Source organism: Denticeps clupeoides, chromosome 7 (assembly GCF_900700375.1).
Source record: "Denticeps clupeoides chromosome 7, fDenClu1.1, whole genome shotgun sequence".
In the NCBI taxonomy this organism is placed as follows: domain Eukaryota; kingdom Metazoa; phylum Chordata; class Actinopteri; order Clupeiformes; family Denticipitidae; genus Denticeps; species Denticeps clupeoides.
The window spans coordinates 3,132,469-3,148,713 of record NC_041713.1 but is presented as its reverse complement, the minus strand read 5'-3'; the positions used below and the strand labels follow the sequence as shown (position 1 = coordinate 3,148,713).

Below are 16,245 nucleotides of genomic sequence, written 5' to 3'. Positions count from 1 at the left end.
ATCCCGATCCGCCAAGGTGCCACTGAGCAAAGCACCGTCCCCACACACTGCTCCCCGGGCGCCTGTCATGGTGCCCACTGCTCACTCAGGGTTGTGGGTTAAATGCAGAGGACAAATTTCACTGTGCTGCTGTGAATCACAAGTGACAATCACTTCACTTTCATTTTAACTGATAAACCCCATAGTAGAACTCCAAAAAAATCTTGATAAATTATTTCATTTTTTAAAAAATAAAACCAGTCTGTGTGTTCTGTGTGGGAGCTTGTGGCTCAAGCACAAGCTCCCCAAATATTTCACCACCGAATGAACAGAGTGCAGAGGTGGGGATACCCCGAAGAAACTCTTACTGAAGAAACTCTAATTAAATATTAAAAATAAGACAAAAAAGACAAGGGGGAAACTTACATATATAACTATTGACTATTTTTGCACTTTTGTAGATTATATGAGCAGACTGCTGATGCTGTAGTAAATTACTTTTTAATGGATATGCAAAGGGACCATGAAAGTAACCATTTAATTTAACAATTTCACTTAAGTTAAACTTTTTCTGTCCCTGAAAAGACTACAATGCTAATGCTAATAGTTACGCCGCTACTACCCCGCAATCGGTGTCCGGCGGAAACAAAGCAGTCATCATACGAGACGTACGACTCTTCCACGACAATGGCCGTGCTGCTACAACCGGCCAATCGCTTCCTGCGGACTGGATCACGTGGTCTCGTACGACTCACCGATTGGATAAGAATATACACCCGCAATCTCAAGAGAAAATACACCTTAATCTTATTGAGAAATACATAGCATTTTACAGTTTTACGCGTTACACGCTGATGAAATTGAAACGCCCTTAGATAATATTAAGAAACATTAGAGTGTTTTTCTGTGAGGATTTGTTTAGAGCTGCTTTCGCGGTGATCAGGCTCTGTTTCAGCCCAGTGTGCTCTTCTTATTTCGGTGACGTGAAGTTACCAGTCTTGCCCGGACTGAAGAATACTGTTCTTGCATCTCCACGGGCGGAGGAGACCCGTCAGAACACGCCTGTGGACCGGAGGGGCCAGTTGCAACGTTTCCAGGTGGGCTTGTTCTGTCTCTTCCGATGCTTCTCGCTGTCCTGCATTACTTGGACCCGTCGTAGTTGTGATTGCGTGCATGAATAAGACGTCTGAAGGTGATGACAGAACTCTGATTGGTGTGCTGCAGGTGGCATGGCCGACAGCCGCACGAGGAAGGTGCGGGACATTTTCGACTCGATGGAGTCCGGACCCACCAGCTCGGGCCGCCCGGCCGCCCAGGTATGAATCGAGTGGACTTCACAAGGCCGCCGTGTGGGTCCAGACCGAGCATGTGGAAGTAGTGGGGAGGCTGAAGTGCACAGACCTTCCTCCCCCTGGCTGGTTAAACATTGCACGGCGCCGTTCTAAATCACGCTGGCCAGTCGGTTCATAGAGAATCGAGGCTGGAAAAACGCAAGCGTTAACGTTTAATTCTTATTTAGCCCAAAAATGGGTCCGCATACTTTGTCAGAATTTATGTCGCCCGGTTTCTCGATTTCACTTTACCTCAGTATGTAACGTTGTTTAAATGTTACGTGTTGGTTCGGGAGAAACGTTGTTCGTTTAATGTGCTGTCCAACATGCATGTAGCTTCCAGGGTGGATTTAGGGTGCAGTAGGGTGTAGGGTCAGATCCCGCTTACTACCATTGTGTCCCCAAGCAAGACACTTAACCCTAAATTTGCTTTGGGGGGGGACTGTCCCTGTAACTACTGATTGTAAGTTGCTCTGGATAAGGGCGTCTGGTAAATGCCGTAAATGTAGTAAGTGTCAGAGCACCCTTTTTACCCCCATGTGTGAAAGGAGACTCCTGCTCAATGCAGACACGACCTTCTCTCTTAGGCCTGGCTGCAGAGCCACTCCGGGTCCCTCGGACTGTTCATCGACGGGTCGTCGGTTTGTCCCTCTGACCGGCAGACCGCCAGCGCTCTTGACTCTTCAGGTGGGTCTCGGTCTCTCTCTCTCTCTCTCGCTCGCTCGCTCTCGCTCGCTCTCCACCGTCCCGCGAGACGCTTTGACTCGTCCCGCGAGACGCTTTGACTCGTCCCGCGAGACGCTTTGACTCGTCCCGCTCCCTCCTTCTGTCCTGCAGGTGAGAGCGTGTGCAGCGCTCTCTGTGCCGTGGACGAGGACGTATCGGCCTGCGTCTCCTCCTCAGCCGGGGGATTCAAAGCCTGGGCTGCGCTGAGCTGCCACCGGAGAGCCCAGGTTTTACGGAGGTGTGGACCAGAATTACGCCGCTGAGCTTCCCTACCATGATGAGTCCGTTTCTTAAAATGATCCTCCTGAACATTAAGGTCTAGCATCTGGAATCTTTCTGACTGCAAAGAAGGAAATTCAGCTCACAGGATGGTCAGCAGTTTGTGGGGTTTTTTTTGTTTTCTTTACCACAAACAGCTTCTTTCATTCGATCTCCTCGTCTAAATGCGATTAGCGTGGACTGAAGGCTCTTTGTAATTATAAATGAACTGAACTGATGGGCTGTGTGTGTGTGTGTGTGTGTGTGTGTGTGTGTGTTGTCACCAGGCTGGCTGCTGCGGTGCAGAAACATTCCCAGTGTGTGAGTGAGGTGTGTGACCTGTTCCAGCCCCCCAGTTCCCCTGCGGCGCTGGTCCGACTGGTGCAGTACCACGCAGGCTGGGCCCAGCTCAGAGACCTCAGCATTCCCGACTGGTCTCCCAGAGGTGTGTGCGTAGAACCTGTATGACGTTTAAATCTTATAACCCATAAACAACCATATAACAACCCCCCCCATCTCACTGTTACCCCAAATCGTATGCTGTTCTGTTGCACCGTTATTACTACTGAGCGTCAGTGTACATGCAGAGCTCTCTGGTCTAAAGCACACTGACGGCGATTAGATAAGGGCCACGTGACCTCCAGAGAAACGTGATGGAGCTCGACCTTTCCAACATGTCCCCTGCACACATACACACCACGCCTACATGACCGATCGGTATAATGTCCAGGGTTTCAGTGAAAGGCATTTCCTGGAAATTATCAACATGTAGTGCAGTAGCCGAAACCCAGCGTTTTAGTTTTGCTCTAAACGTCTCCCGCTCTAAAAATGTGCAACGTTCTAGAGCGAAAAATCTTGTCTGTGTCGACAAATGTCCTTACACTTGCCTGGCATGTTTGGTAAGTTAGCGAGTTTAAGGACAGTTGAGCCAGATATTTCACTTCAAAATGAAGAATTTAAGGACCAGCTCACCCAAAGTGATGAAATAAAAGATGCATGTGGAGGATTTCCACATGCATTCAGTCACCATAAAACCACTCCAGATGATCCAAAATGTGGCAGCCCGTCTCATCTTCAATCAGCCAAAATACACCCATGTCCCGCCTCTTCACACCTCTCTCCACCGGCTCCCGGTAGCTGCTCACATCGAGTTCAAATCCTTGATGCTGCCTACAGGGCTGTAAATGGACGTTCTCCCTCTTACACCAACACACTACTAGCCAGATACACTCCTGCACTGCCCTCTCAGATCTGCAAATGAAATGAGACTGAAAATTCCTTCTTCACGGGGTCTCCGATTCCAATCAACTGTTCTCCTTCGTTGTCCCTGGCTGGTGGAACAACTTGCCTTTCTCCATTCGACTAGCTGAGACTACCACCACCTTTAAGAAGCAGTTGAAAACCCACTTGTTCAAAAAGTATTTCAGACAAATCTAACACTTACACACACACACTGCGCAAAATAATATAAATATATAATATATATATTTTTTCTTCGTCTAGCACTTAACAATCTCCGATCATGCTCTTTTCTGACAAGTTAGGCCTTATCAGGGCTCTTAGTTTGTAAACTCAAAATCTATAGAAATCGAATGAGAATTGCTGGTGTCTTCCTCCTGTAAGTCGCTTTGGATAAAAGCGTCTGCAAAGTAAAGTTGAGGTTTCGGTTTGTTCCATTCAATGTACCAAGCAACCTACATTCAACAACAATGACACAAAAAACTGTTTTTTATTCTATAACCCCGTAAAATGCCCTTTTCTGCTCAGCACTCTCACATTAAACTGGACATTTCTTTATATGGGAAGTTCTGCTTTTTGGTCGTGGAAAGTTGATTTTAAGTCTGAATGTTAACACTGCATGTTCCTCTCTGTAGGTGTGGTGGCAGTCGTGGTGTCTGATGATGCTTCTGTTTACTGCATGTGGCTGAAGGTCTTACCTGCGTTGGCTATGGGTGAGTGTCTACACATCATCTCACACACACACACACACACACACACACACACACACCTTTTATGTGTGTTGATGCGTACATGTGAAAACGGACGTTCTCTCTTCCTTTTGCCCCCCAGGTAACAGTGTTGTGCTGGTCTCTGGTCCTCAGATGGCCCCTCCTTCCCTCCTACTGGCCGAGCTGTGCGCGGAGGCGGGACTTCCTGCTGGGGCTCTGAACGTGCTGTCAGGAAGCGATGTCTCCCTGGCTGGCAAAGTCGTTGCCAGCACCGGAATCAGTTTCCTCACCTACTGCGGCAACAAGCAGGTACCTCTGTCTTAAGGCAGAAACGCACTTGCTGTTAACTGCATATGTGCAGCAGCGGTCCGTATCCTGCGCTCTTTGCACGTTTTTTGTGCACGTGACTGATACGGATGCAACACCTGCGTACTTTTATATGGCCAATGTTTGCAAGATCTGCACTCAACAGATGACTTATTTTAATTCATTGGTTTATTTGGTTTGTGGTCTCAACACTGCCGCCTGGTGGCAAGGAGCATATGCTACAGATTACTACGTACAGTACGAACGCACAAACATTAACAACGCAACTGTGTATGGATACAGATACGCATATGTAGCTCACAGCAAGTATATTTCTGGCTTTAGTGTGTGAGATTAGTCCCTCTTGTTTTTTGCTTGTTTGCGATCATGTCAGAACCTGTAAAATCAGCAATTTTCCGCGTAATTTGCAAGGCCACAAATTTTCAATCACTTTTGCATAATTAAAAAAAAAATAAATAAAAATACCGAAAAAAAATCCTTCATGTAAAAAGTCACAACTGTTGTACGACATCTGCTGGTGACTATTTTCCCTGCACAGCAACATTGCTGTCACCTTTATTTTAATCAATAATGTCCAGCACGAAGAAGAGAGACAAGTCCCATTTAGGGTGACCAAACGTAATTATTGAAGGAGTTTGGTCTATTACCGAACTACTGTGGCCTGGCTGACGTGCTTGATGGTGTCTGGTTCCCATATAAGCTGCGCAATTAAACAAATCTTGATGTTAAATACAAAATGTCCATTTATTCCTATAAAGCACTTAGCAGATATCACCAGTTAGTTCAGTAGGCAGCACAGCAAACAGTCCTCCTTTAGGCGTTGCGTGAGCGTTGGCGTAAGCGGTCAAAAACCCTTTCGGGTCAAACACCTACACCAACAACATAGTTTTCTACCTTTAAAACTTATCCCAGGTTTTCAGAACACGCCACACAATCTGTAATTTTGATTACTAACATCACCAGAATCCTGGGGGGGACTTGGTATATGATTGCCATGCATTGTGGAATTTGACCCAAGAGTTTAGGGGTCTTTCTGTCTCTCAGGATGGTGAGGCGCTCTGCAGGCAGACAGCCGGCTGGTGTGTGCCTGTCGCTCTCTCTACCTCGCCTGGCTCTGTGTGCCCCGTCATCATCTTCGAGTCTGCGGACATCGACAGTGCCCTGGACAGCGTGATGGAGGCGGCATTTAAAAAAAACAGGGAGGTAAATGTCCAAATCTGTGGTGTGACGAGCATACATGGGCAGCTGCCGTTCCACATACGTCCACATGCGGGTGCTGTTGTATAACCACTCCTTCTCCTCGACCCTGTCCTTCCAGTACCAGTGGGTGCTGTACGTCCAGGAGTCGGTGTTGGACGGTGCCATTGCTCGGCTGAAGGTGCGCATGGCCGGGATGAAGGCAGTCCCGCTGCTCTGTGAAGCAGACAGAGCCCTGGTGGACGAGGCAGTACAGGAGGCCCACCGACAGGGGGCAACAGTGAGTTTTTTTTATTTATGGAATTTATCAGACAGCCTTATCCAGAGTGACTTACACTCAGTAGTTACAGGGGCAGTCCCCCCTGGAGACAATCAGGGTTAAGTGTCTTACTCTTTTGTGGGGTTTGAACCCGGGTCTTCTGATTCATTGGTGTTACCCACTAGGCTACCACCACCTTGACAATCAAGCTCTGAGTTGAGATGTAACTACCAGAAAAGCCCACTATGAACTGGTATAAAATGTTTGTAAGAACATAAAAAGGGAGGTTCTTCAGGCAATCAAACTCGCTTGTAGGGAGGGGAAATGCCCCCTTGGTCAGACTATTCCATTCTATTCCAAGCTGGAGGTCCTTTATGGACCAGTGGACACTTCTGTATATTGATTAGTAGATCACAGTAGGCGCCCCAGTAGTAGCGATGTTGCTCTACTGTCTACATTACGTGCCTGTTTTTGTCAAAACGGTCATGATATCTTTACAGAAGAAAGTTCGTGTTTTTTGTTTTTTAATTGAAAATCTAGTTATGTGGTAATCATTCACCAAAGGAAGTGTCTCTGCCACACTGATGTGGATTCTTGTGTGATTCAGCTCATCCAGCCCTGTCCTCCAGCACCCAGCGGTGCTCTGTACCCACCAACCGTGCTGAGCGGGGTGGCCCCGTCCTGTCAGGCAGTGGTGTCACCTGCTCCTGGGCCCATCCTGCCCTTGATGTCCTTCCGGGGCTCCGGGGAGGGGATTACTCTGGGTAAATACAGGCGACCGGCCTCCCGCGGTTCTCATGCGGTTAACAGGATTCCCTACTGTCAAGTGTTCATGTACAGGCTAGGGATGTTGAAACGATTCTCAAAATCAATGCATCGTGACGCAGAAGTGGACGGGTGGTATAAATATGTTTTCTGGGGGGGTGTATAAAAAAAATGTCTAGTTAAAATGTCATGCCGGTAGTGAATGTGGCGGCCTGGCTGGAGTACAGTGCCACTCTGGGTAGGAGCTGTATTATTATCATAATCATACTATCACATCATTCCATATTACTATTATTATTCGATTATTTACTGTATACAAAATATCTACTAAATATACCCATACACTCATATATTATCATATTGCTGCTACTTGTCCACCTGGTTTGTCTGGTTTGTCTCGACCTGCACGGTATTATGGGTAAAACACTATATTATTGGTAAAACTCTGTGCACCATGTCCTTTGTAATGTTTTGTGTTGTGTGTCTTTTTGAACCCCGAAGCTTTGCAATCTCGTCTCTTGTCTGTGTACTTCGGCCTCGTCCACACAGACGTCCGAAACGAACACGCTCTGAATGCCACGCGTGTTTTTGCCGTGCTGTGTAGCTGCGTTCAGTTGACGTTTTGCTGCCGTTCGCTTGCGCTGTTTCACGCTTGCCGGGATTTCGGCAGAAAAACGCCTGGTTCTCACTGACTAATTTGAAAGCATGTAGAAATGTAGAAAAAAATTGATTTGATGCATTGATAATCATAATGAATCGCGAGACCAGTGAAGGTTCACACCTCTTAACCTGCGCTCGTGTTCTAGCGAACCACAGTCCTTTTGTCCAAGCTGCTTCCGTCTGGACAGAAGACCTGACGTTGTCTCTGGAGTCCGTTAAAAGGTGCAGGTTTCTGGATTCTATCATATTGTTGTGTTGGGTGTGAATTGGTGAACTCCATTTAACATTATTTTATTTATTTATTTTCCCGGCTGCAGCCTTTGCGCTGGCACAGTGTGGCTGAACTCGCTGGCCGTCATGGACCCATCCCTCTCTCTGTCCGGACTGAAGGAGGTGGGCAACTGCACAGACGGAGGTCGAGAGGTAAGAGGTCGAGAGGTTTTTTTTTTTTTTTTTTTTTTTCCCCTCTCTCTTCTTCCTTCCCTCCTTTCCTGTTCAGTTGTGACCCATTCGCGTGTGGGTGGCATCTCCACTCAGGGTCTCTACCAGTTCCTGCGCCCCTCAGCCTCCCCTCCCCTGCGCTGCTTCAGGCCCAGTCAGGTGGACTACGCCACATTTGGTGCACCTTCTCCAATGGTGGCCTTTGTCCCTGGTGGATCTGACTCGTCCAGGTTTGTGTGTGTCTGTTTTTAACTCTATTAATATAACATCGATTTGAGTCCATTGTATTACCTTTAATTGAAAAAGCATATTTTGAAGCATTGAATTTTTTATATATATATATATATACACACACACACACACACACACACACACACACACACACACACATTTTACATGTTCGTGAATGTTCATGATTTTACATGTAAAATCCGGAGTGCCTTACAATCAGTAAGGACAGGGGCAGTCCCCCCTGGAGACACTCAGGGTTAAGTGTCTTGCTGTGGTAGTAAGTAAGTGGGAGTTGAACCTGGGTCTTCTGGTTCAAAGGCGAGTGTGTTACCCGCTAAGATACTACCATGATTTGTAGCGTTTTTTTAAATGCAGTAAAATGGAACTGTAAATGTAATGTTTTTGTTGTAATTTTTCCATGGTGTTGGAACATCAGTGGAACCATGTTCTAGTACCTAGAGACGTTACATACATTATCCATAACCTATTAATATTGTGTAGCTGCAGTACTAGTGCATGTCTGCCAGGCTGCAGGGTGGGTAGTGTGAAATGTTTATTCTCTTCATCAGCCCCGCCCGGGTTTACCAGCATCTTGTGGGAGGCCGCCAGAGCAAGGCGGAGTCAGGCTGCAGTAAGGCCGTGCGGTCAGCGGGGGGCGCCCTGCTGGCTCACTGCCCTGACGGAGGGCCTAAAGACGTTCGCAACGCCGTGGAGGCGGCCATTAAGGTGCAGCCGAGGTGAGCTTGTGACCACACCCCCGCCTGAGCTCCTCTTGTTTCGTCTGATTTATCTTTTCCATTCCGCCTGCAGCTGGGCGAGGAGCCCTTCTGCTCGGGTTCAGTCCCTCTACTCCCTGGCTGGTAGCCTTGAGAAAAAGAGCCGGGAACTTGCTGCCTCGGTCCAAACCCAGACTGGGGTCTCTCTGGAGGAGGCTGAGCAGGAGGTGGAGCTCAGCGTGTCACGGCTCTGTGAATGGGCCGCCCGCTGTGACAAGGAGAGGGGTGGAGTGCAAGTAAGAGATGCCATCTTTCAAATAAGAAAATAATAATAATGCCAACTATGGTGTGTTGTTGTCTTTTTGATTAAAAAAAAATCTAAAAAAACGTCCACTACCACAGTCTCTACCACAGTCCGGCTCCTCCTACTCCACTGCTGAGCCAATAGGAGTCGTGGGCGTCGTCCTTCCAGACTCAAAGCCACTCCTGTCCTTGGTTTCGCTGCTGGGGGCAGCCGTTGCCATGGGTAACGCTGCAATCATGATGCCCAGTGAGAAGAACCCACTTCCTGCTCTTGAGTTTATTCAGGTTGGTGCTTTAAGTGTGTTAAGGTGTCATAATTGGGTGTGTCGGGGGTACAGGCTATATGATTGGTTGATTGATTTGGGCATGTTCACTTGTTCTAAGATGCGATTATCATTCGAAGTGTGGTGATTATCATTTCATCACGAGTCTGTGGTAGCCTGTCATGGCTGCCCACTGCTCAGCAAGGGTGATGGTTAAATACAGAGGACACTTTTTACTGTGTCACCATGTGCTGTGCTGCAGTGTTTCACAATAACAATCGCTTCACTTAACATTATTAATGCTTACTAGCGGTTAAGGAAGCAGCCCTGTAATCAGAAGGTTGCCGGTTCGAATCCCGATCCGCCAAGGTGCCACTGAGGTGCCACTGAGCAAAGCACCGTCCCCACACACTACTCCCCGGGCGCCTGTCATGGCCGCCCACTGCTCACTCAGGGTGATGGTTAAATGCAGAGGACAAATTTCACTGTGTGCACCGTGTGCTGTGCTGCTGTGTTTCACATGTGACAATCACTTCACAATTAAATTAATTTGTCTATTGTTTTAAATTAAAATCTTTTTCCCTAATTTATATCAAATCTTTTAACTGAATGATCATGAATATGGGAATGTTTTCTGCGTTGGTGCTTCGAAAGTACTCTGTAAAACAGTAAGTGGATTAGTAAATTGCCATGATCTCAGAACTGAAATCGTTTCGTAGGTTATATTATGAACGAAGCGTCTGCTTCTGTATGTTGAGTTGTTTTTTTAAAAGACAACTTTTAAAAGAAAGAAAAGTGTTTTTGAAAGGCCCCAACGAGAATTGAACTCGTGACCCCTGGTTTACAAGACCAGTGCTCTAACCACTGAGCTATGGAGCCTCACCTGTTTATCCGGGGTGTGAATGCGGTATTTCACACCCACAGTGTTACAGCAAACATGGAACGCCCACGGGCATGAATAGCGTCCACACCCCACAAGGATCAACGTTTAACCCCTGACCTCCTCTTCTCCTGAGCAGGACGTCCTGTTCCTTCACCATCCAGCAGGAAGTAGGCGGCAGCGATGACTTTGCTGCTGCGTGTTTTTGTTAACCGAGGACGCCGTCTGTCCTTCGCCGTCTGTGTCTTTTAAACAAATGAAAGTCGGTGGAAAGGCCAGGCGAGGCTCCATAGCTCAGTGGTTAGAGCACTGGTCTTGTAAACCAGGGGTCACGAGTTCAATCCTCGTTGGGGCCTAAAGTTTTACATTTTTTTTTTTTTTTTTTTTTTTTTACAATTTTTGCTCTCCCTCGTTCTTAACGTCAGAATCTTTGTCACAGGACCTTCCGCTGCTGACAGTCTCATAGTCACAAACCAGTAAATATTCAATGCCTTGTACCTCCTTCAGGTCCTCCTGGCTGCTGATCTTCCAGGAGGCGTGGTCAGTATCATAACCGGCGCCAGAGACCAGCTTACCAAGGCGCTGGCCAATCACAGCGTCATCCAGGCCATATGGTACTGGGGCAGTAAGGAGGTGAGTCAAACCAGCTCTTAAGAACACCTAGAGGTCACTCTGGTGGTCAGAGGTCAAGGTCTCTGTGAACCATCATCTTGAGAGGATCTGATGCAAATGTTAATTATAAGACATATAATGCAGTACAGCGTGAATGAAACCGAAATGCAATGTTCTGTAAATGTGGAGGCTTCAGACAGTTTGGAGTCAAATGAATGTCTTGGATTGAGAGTATCTGAAGAATGTCTATGGACTTCATGTTTAATTCATATGGCCTTAAATGTGAACTTGTCTTTTGATGGTAAAAGGTCTGGGGGGCTGTTTCAGACAACCAGAGTTGTTAACGTTTCTGTCATTTTTATTATAATAAACAGTTCAGATGGAAAAGGAGCACAGGACTATGCTGTCATAAAGCTCCCTGGCTTCTGTCTTCCGGTCTCTCAGGGTTGCCAGTTCCTGCAGAGCTCCAGCCCGCTGAGGCGCCTGTGGCTTCACCCTGAGGAACAGGAGAACGGGGAGCGCTGGACTCGCCCCGATGCCTCCCTGCTGGAGGAGATGTGGAGACAGGCTGTGGTGTGGAAAAGCCTGTGGATCCCCACTGCTTAGCTTAGGGGATCAAGGGGAAATTTTACATTAATCCTGTGTTGTATCCTGGGAAGGAGATTGATTGATTACACGGTGCACTTAGCCAAGATTTTTTTTGTTCTCAATATATTTGAAGTATTCGAAGCTCACACTAAAAGTATAAAAGAAAAATAGTTTTTATTCCTTTCATTCCAAGAAATGTGGTGCTTCAGGGCAGCTGGGCTCCTGCTTCTGCTTCAACCAGGAAACACTTTTAAATCTAAATAGAAATGGAAATTAAAAACTGGCTTCTGATGCCAGTATATCTTCTTCTTCTCTCAGCAAACAAGTCATCAAACCAGCCTGTCCAGCAGCATTCAGAAACTGTTCTGCAATGTTCTGTTCCCACTCACCCTTTTCTACCTCCAGACTATCACAAATAAACGTATTATAAAGGCTAAAGATGCTTAATCACAGATTGTTGAATTGACCTTTATTGTATTCATTTTGACCTTTTTAAAATCCAGAAATCGGCAAGAAATTCTGTGTTTGTCAGTGTTCCATATGTGTGACCAATCTGAATGTGAAATTTAATACCCGTCATGTCAGCAGAATAAAAGAGGAAGCGCTTCACTCTGTTGTGGCCAAGGACACAAGATGAAGGCTGGATTTGATTTTGTATTCTTTGATCAGATTTTTCAATCATGTTTAATAAACCTTTTCTGTCTTTCTAGATACAATATATAACGTCCTGTTTGTCCATCCGATGGTTTGCATCACGGTAATCAAGGCAAAACAATTTACTGTACATCATAAGTCCATAACTCTGTTCCAGATAACCCCGATTACTTACATTATGAATTCAAGATCTGTTATCTAGCTGTAATCTACATTCGGCATACAGAATCGTAGAGTATAAATTCACATTCCAAGTCGCTCAACATTAAAGATGCCACAGTGATGATCTGGATAATAATTAAGGCTTTTTACTCTGAACTTTCGTCTGAGTTTATGTAACAGTCAGGCATTTCTGATAAAAACAAGTGGTCTTTATTCCTCTAATCTTTTTTTGATCCGTGTTTTTTATTTTATTTTACTGAAGCAGGACACTTCTTCCTCTTTTTGCACTTCATTCTTCCCAAACCATACTGGTCTGAACATGCAGGCCCGTCGCTGCACCCGTGATCAGCGAAACATGCCGAGTAACCGTGACGCGGCACTTTCCTACAGAGGTCACATTCAGCTTCTTTCCAAAGAAACCTTTACACGGACTGAATAAACCGCCGCTCCGCTGTCCCAGCGAGCAGCGAAATCTGCCGCTGCTGTGAATGTTAGATCGCAGTTGAACTCGGCCATTGGTGTACTTTTTAATTCTCCTTCGGTGTAGTACCCCGTATAACTGCGCCACTATTATTATTATAAAGAGAGTTTTTTATCTGAACAGAGAAACTGTCTCAAGTCCGGGTAAACATAAAACTGTGCAAGCAATCTGTTTTTTTCATATTTATTCACATGTAATATTTCTATGACGTCTTAGAAAACAAGGAAGCTGAAATGCTGAGTCAGAAGAGTGCAGCGCCTTCCGTCAAAATGCTTGCGAGAACATTTATATTTTAGGAAATATTTAGGTCGGCCAGTCTGTCGCGTCGTAGAAGAATAAAAAAGTCACATATTTTAACTAGCGATAAAGTATTAGTCTTAGTCAGTATTTTTTTTTTGGCCTCGTCATTGTTGTGCAGCGCTCTGACGCTCCCGTTGGCTGAGAAGGCCGCTCGCCCCGCCCATTTCCGGCATGACGCAGCGTCTCCGGTGTCATGTGACGCGCGTCACTTTGCGCCTTTAAAAACGGCGGCAGCGCGGCTGCCATTTTACAGTCAGGAGAAGACGCTTCGAGGAGGTTCTTGCTTCAACAGTGCTTGAACGGAACGCCTCTTCCTTCCGCCCGACTCCGACACGTTAATCTTTTTTTTTCTAAGCTGCGCTTTGATAAGAAAACTTAAAAACCCGCCGAAATGGAGACTTCTCAGATCCGTCAGAACTACCACCGCGACTGCGAGGCCGCCATAAACCGCATGATCAACATGGAGCTGTTCGCGTCCTACACCTACACCTCCATGGTAAGAGTTGTTTTACTCCGCCTTCACCGTCAATTACAGAAACGAGCTCCGCGGTGAAGTGTCGAATTGGCGCACGGCGGTAACTCCATTCTCCGTTCGTTTCCAGGCTTATTTCTTCAACCGGGACGACGTGGCCCTTCCCGGGTTCTCCCACTTCTTCAAGGAGTGCAGCGAGGAGGAGAAGGAGCACGCCGACAAGCTGCTGGCCTTCCAGAACAAAAGAGGAGGCCGCATCTTCCTGCAGGATATAAAGGTGGGTGTGGCGCCTCTGGTGGCGGGTTGGAGTCACTGCAACTCTCCTCCGTTTGTTTGTTTTTAGAGGTGTGATCGATTAGACTTTGGTCTCTGGCTTACTTTTTTTTTTTTTTTTTTTTTTTTTTTAAATTTGTCTAATGCAGAAGCCTGACCGTGATGAGTGGGGCTGTGGCCTGGAGGCCATGACCTGTGCTTTGCAGCTGGAGAAGAACGTCAACCAGGCCTTGCTGGACCTGCACAAGATCGCTTCAGACAAAGTCGACCCCCATGTAAGTCACCGGAACAGGGTTTGGACTAGACCCTGCTTTGAGTAAGCGCTTTAAGGTTTAAATTGTTCTCCTCACCAGCTCTGCGACTTCCTGGAGAGCCACTACCTGACCGAGCAGGTGGAGTCCATCAAGAAGCTGGGCGACTACATCACCAACCTCACCAAGATGGATGCCGGCAACAACAAGATGGCCGAGTATCTGTTCGACAAGCACACCCTGGGGAGCAAAAGCTAATTCCAGCACCAGATTGTCAGAACCTCCTGCTGAAACCTTCACTTCCTGCCGGCCTGGCTGAGGATAAAGCTGTTGATTAGAGTGGTTGCTGCTGCTATTGCTGCCTCTTTGTTCTGTAACACACTTATTGATCTGCTGCTAAAGGGGTGTTCTGACTCGTACCTGCTTAAGATCTGATTTAATAAACCTTTTCAGCTGGATAATCTGCTTCTGTGTCTCTTTTCAGCAAGTATGTGTTGCACATTGTAAAATAATAAAAATACAAGCACTGCTAATGTACTAAAATATTCAGTACTTTCCTGAGACGTAGCCAAATAGAACAATATTCTTTTTTTTTTTTTTTTTTTTTTTTTTTTTTTTTTTTAAAAACCAAAGCAAAAGGGAAAGCATGTCACATTGGGAAAAATTAACTGGTTTAAGTCTCAGGATCTGAAGATCACTGATTCATGTTGGACACAAACAAATATATATTTTTAAACCGAACTGTAGCGTGATAGGAAACGAATAATCTGTATGTATGTACATGCTATGGTGCAGAGGAAACCGGAGAAGCTGGCTGTAGTGCGTGGTTTCCACCTGAGAACTTTTTATGACTGGTGACGTCACCCCATGGAGCAGACTCCTTCAGTGGCAGGTTCCTACGTGCGCCATGTGGGAAGGGAAACAGTCCTTGCAGCTAACAAACACACACATCCAGGTGTTTTATGATGTGATTATTATTAGTTCAGTATTGCAACCTGCACTTTAATCTATAATCTCTCACCACCTCACACTGTGCTTCTGTGTTATCATATGTCATATCACTACTACCACCATTATTATCATAGTATATCATACACTGTCTTTGTATATCATTCACTGTCGTGTTTTGTGTTATTCCATGTCTATTTTGAAGCGGCCCCGTAATGTTTAAAGGTGTATCACATTGTCACACGTGATACACAGCAGCACAGCACACGGTGCACACAGTGAAATTTGTCCTCTGCATTTAACCCATCGCCCTGAGTGAGCAGTGGGCAGCCATGACAGGCGCCCGGGGAGCAGTGTGTGGGGACGGTGCTTTGCTCAGTGGCACCTCAGTTGCACCTTGGCGGATCGGGATTCGAACCGGCAACCTTCGTTAACTGCCAGGCCGCCACTGCCCCATGAGAAGGTTGCCGGTTCGTCCTGATCCACTGAGGAGCAAGGCCACACGCTGCTCCCCGGGCGCCTGTCATGGCTGCCCACTGCTCACCAAGGGTGACGGTTAAAACCAGAGGACACATTTCGTTGTGTCTCCGTGTGCTGTGCTGTGTATCACAATGACAATCGCTTCACTTTCACGTTTGCACTTTGTGAATCCCTGAAGGTTAGCAATCTTGTCTCTCTGCGTACTTGTATATGGTGAGATGACAATAAAGTTGACTGTCTTTGATGTGCAATATGTGTTTATATCTATTCTGTTCACATATACATGTGTACATACATACAGGTTTTTTATTTATCTACGTTTACATGTGCACATATGCACATTTATACACTCATTCATATTTTTGTGTACTTTTATACTGTACTGTTGGTTTAGTTTTTATTCTATTTCTTTTTGCTGCTCTTATCTTCTGTTGTCCACTTTCTGCCGTGACAATGCAAAGTTCCTACTTGTGAAGGATCATCAAGGATGCTCAGAAGATCTTCACATTAACTCGGAAGCACATTCCAATTGAAACGGTGACTAAAGTATATCCAATGATTCATGAGGTCCGCTAATAATTTCTCCGCTATTTTAAAAGTAAAAATGGAAAAATTTTATTAAAAACTTTATTAATTAGTAAACTTTGGGGTCCATCTTGAAATGAATATAAATGATATTGGACAGAATTCTGCTTGACTTAGATATCATATTTATACACCTAAACAAATCAAACACTGC

At 46.0% G+C, this 16,245-nt stretch overlaps 2 protein-coding genes and 2 non-coding genes across 4 annotated transcripts; 3 read left to right on the top strand and 1 right to left on the bottom strand.

The window, feature by feature from the left end:
- Nucleotides 1–1,004: 1,004 nt before the first annotated feature.
- On the top strand, nucleotides 1,005–11,923 carry aldh16a1 (aldehyde dehydrogenase 16 family, member A1). The gene is made up of 18 exons (XM_028986295.1): nucleotides 1,005–1,076; nucleotides 1,204–1,295; nucleotides 1,898–1,997; nucleotides 2,148–2,274; nucleotides 2,582–2,739; nucleotides 4,169–4,246; nucleotides 4,365–4,552; nucleotides 5,615–5,773; nucleotides 5,889–6,047; nucleotides 6,634–6,790; nucleotides 7,598–7,673; nucleotides 7,769–7,874; nucleotides 7,989–8,122; nucleotides 8,693–8,860; nucleotides 8,934–9,135; nucleotides 9,242–9,427; nucleotides 10,793–10,918; nucleotides 11,342–11,923. The coding sequence occupies exons 2-18, from the start codon at nucleotides 1,209–1,211 to the stop codon at nucleotides 11,501–11,503; spliced, it is 2,373 nt and encodes a 790-aa protein (XP_028842128.1). The 5' UTR covers nucleotides 1,005–1,076; nucleotides 1,204–1,208; the 3' UTR covers nucleotides 11,504–11,923.
- On the bottom strand, nucleotides 10,212–10,284 carry trnat-ugu (transfer RNA threonine (anticodon UGU)). The gene has a single exon. It is a non-coding gene; the product is annotated as a tRNA-Thr (tRNA).
- On the top strand, nucleotides 10,569–10,641 carry trnat-ugu (transfer RNA threonine (anticodon UGU)). Its single transcript has one exon. It is a non-coding gene; the product is annotated as a tRNA-Thr (tRNA).
- Nucleotides 11,924–13,315: 1,392 nt separating the features above from the next.
- LOC114794050 (ferritin, middle subunit) lies at nucleotides 13,316–14,539 on the top strand. The gene is made up of 4 exons (XM_028986331.1): nucleotides 13,316–13,578; nucleotides 13,685–13,831; nucleotides 13,977–14,102; nucleotides 14,181–14,539. Exons 1-4 carry the CDS (start codon nucleotides 13,474–13,476, stop codon nucleotides 14,334–14,336), a joined length of 534 nt encoding a protein of 177 aa, XP_028842164.1. The 5' UTR covers nucleotides 13,316–13,473; the 3' UTR covers nucleotides 14,337–14,539.
- The last annotated feature ends 1,706 nt before the right edge of the window (nucleotides 14,540–16,245 follow it).

What these genes read in the sequence shown, in the direction of transcription:
- aldh16a1 (XM_028986295.1), top strand. Translation starts at nt 1,209, where the DNA reads ATGGCCGACAGCCGCACGAGGAAGGTGCGGGACATTTTCGACTCGATG. An exon ending in CGGGCCGCCCGGCCGCCCAG is followed by an intron (nt 1,296 to 1,897) that starts GTATGAATCGAG and finishes CTTCTCTCTTAG; the next exon opens with GCCTGGCTGCAGAGCCACTC. An exon ending in CCTACTGCGGCAACAAGCAG is followed by an intron (nt 4,553 to 5,614) that starts GTACCTCTGTCT and finishes TCTGTCTCTCAG; the next exon opens with GATGGTGAGGCGCTCTGCAG.
- LOC114794050 (XM_028986331.1), top strand. Translation starts at nt 13,474, where the DNA reads ATGGAGACTTCTCAGATCCGTCAGAACTACCACCGCGACTGCGAGGCC. An exon ending in CCTACACCTACACCTCCATG is followed by an intron (nt 13,579 to 13,684) that starts GTAAGAGTTGTT and finishes GTTCGTTTCCAG; the next exon opens with GCTTATTTCTTCAACCGGGA. An exon ending in CAGACAAAGTCGACCCCCAT is followed by an intron (nt 14,103 to 14,180) that starts GTAAGTCACCGG and finishes TCTCCTCACCAG; the next exon opens with CTCTGCGACTTCCTGGAGAG.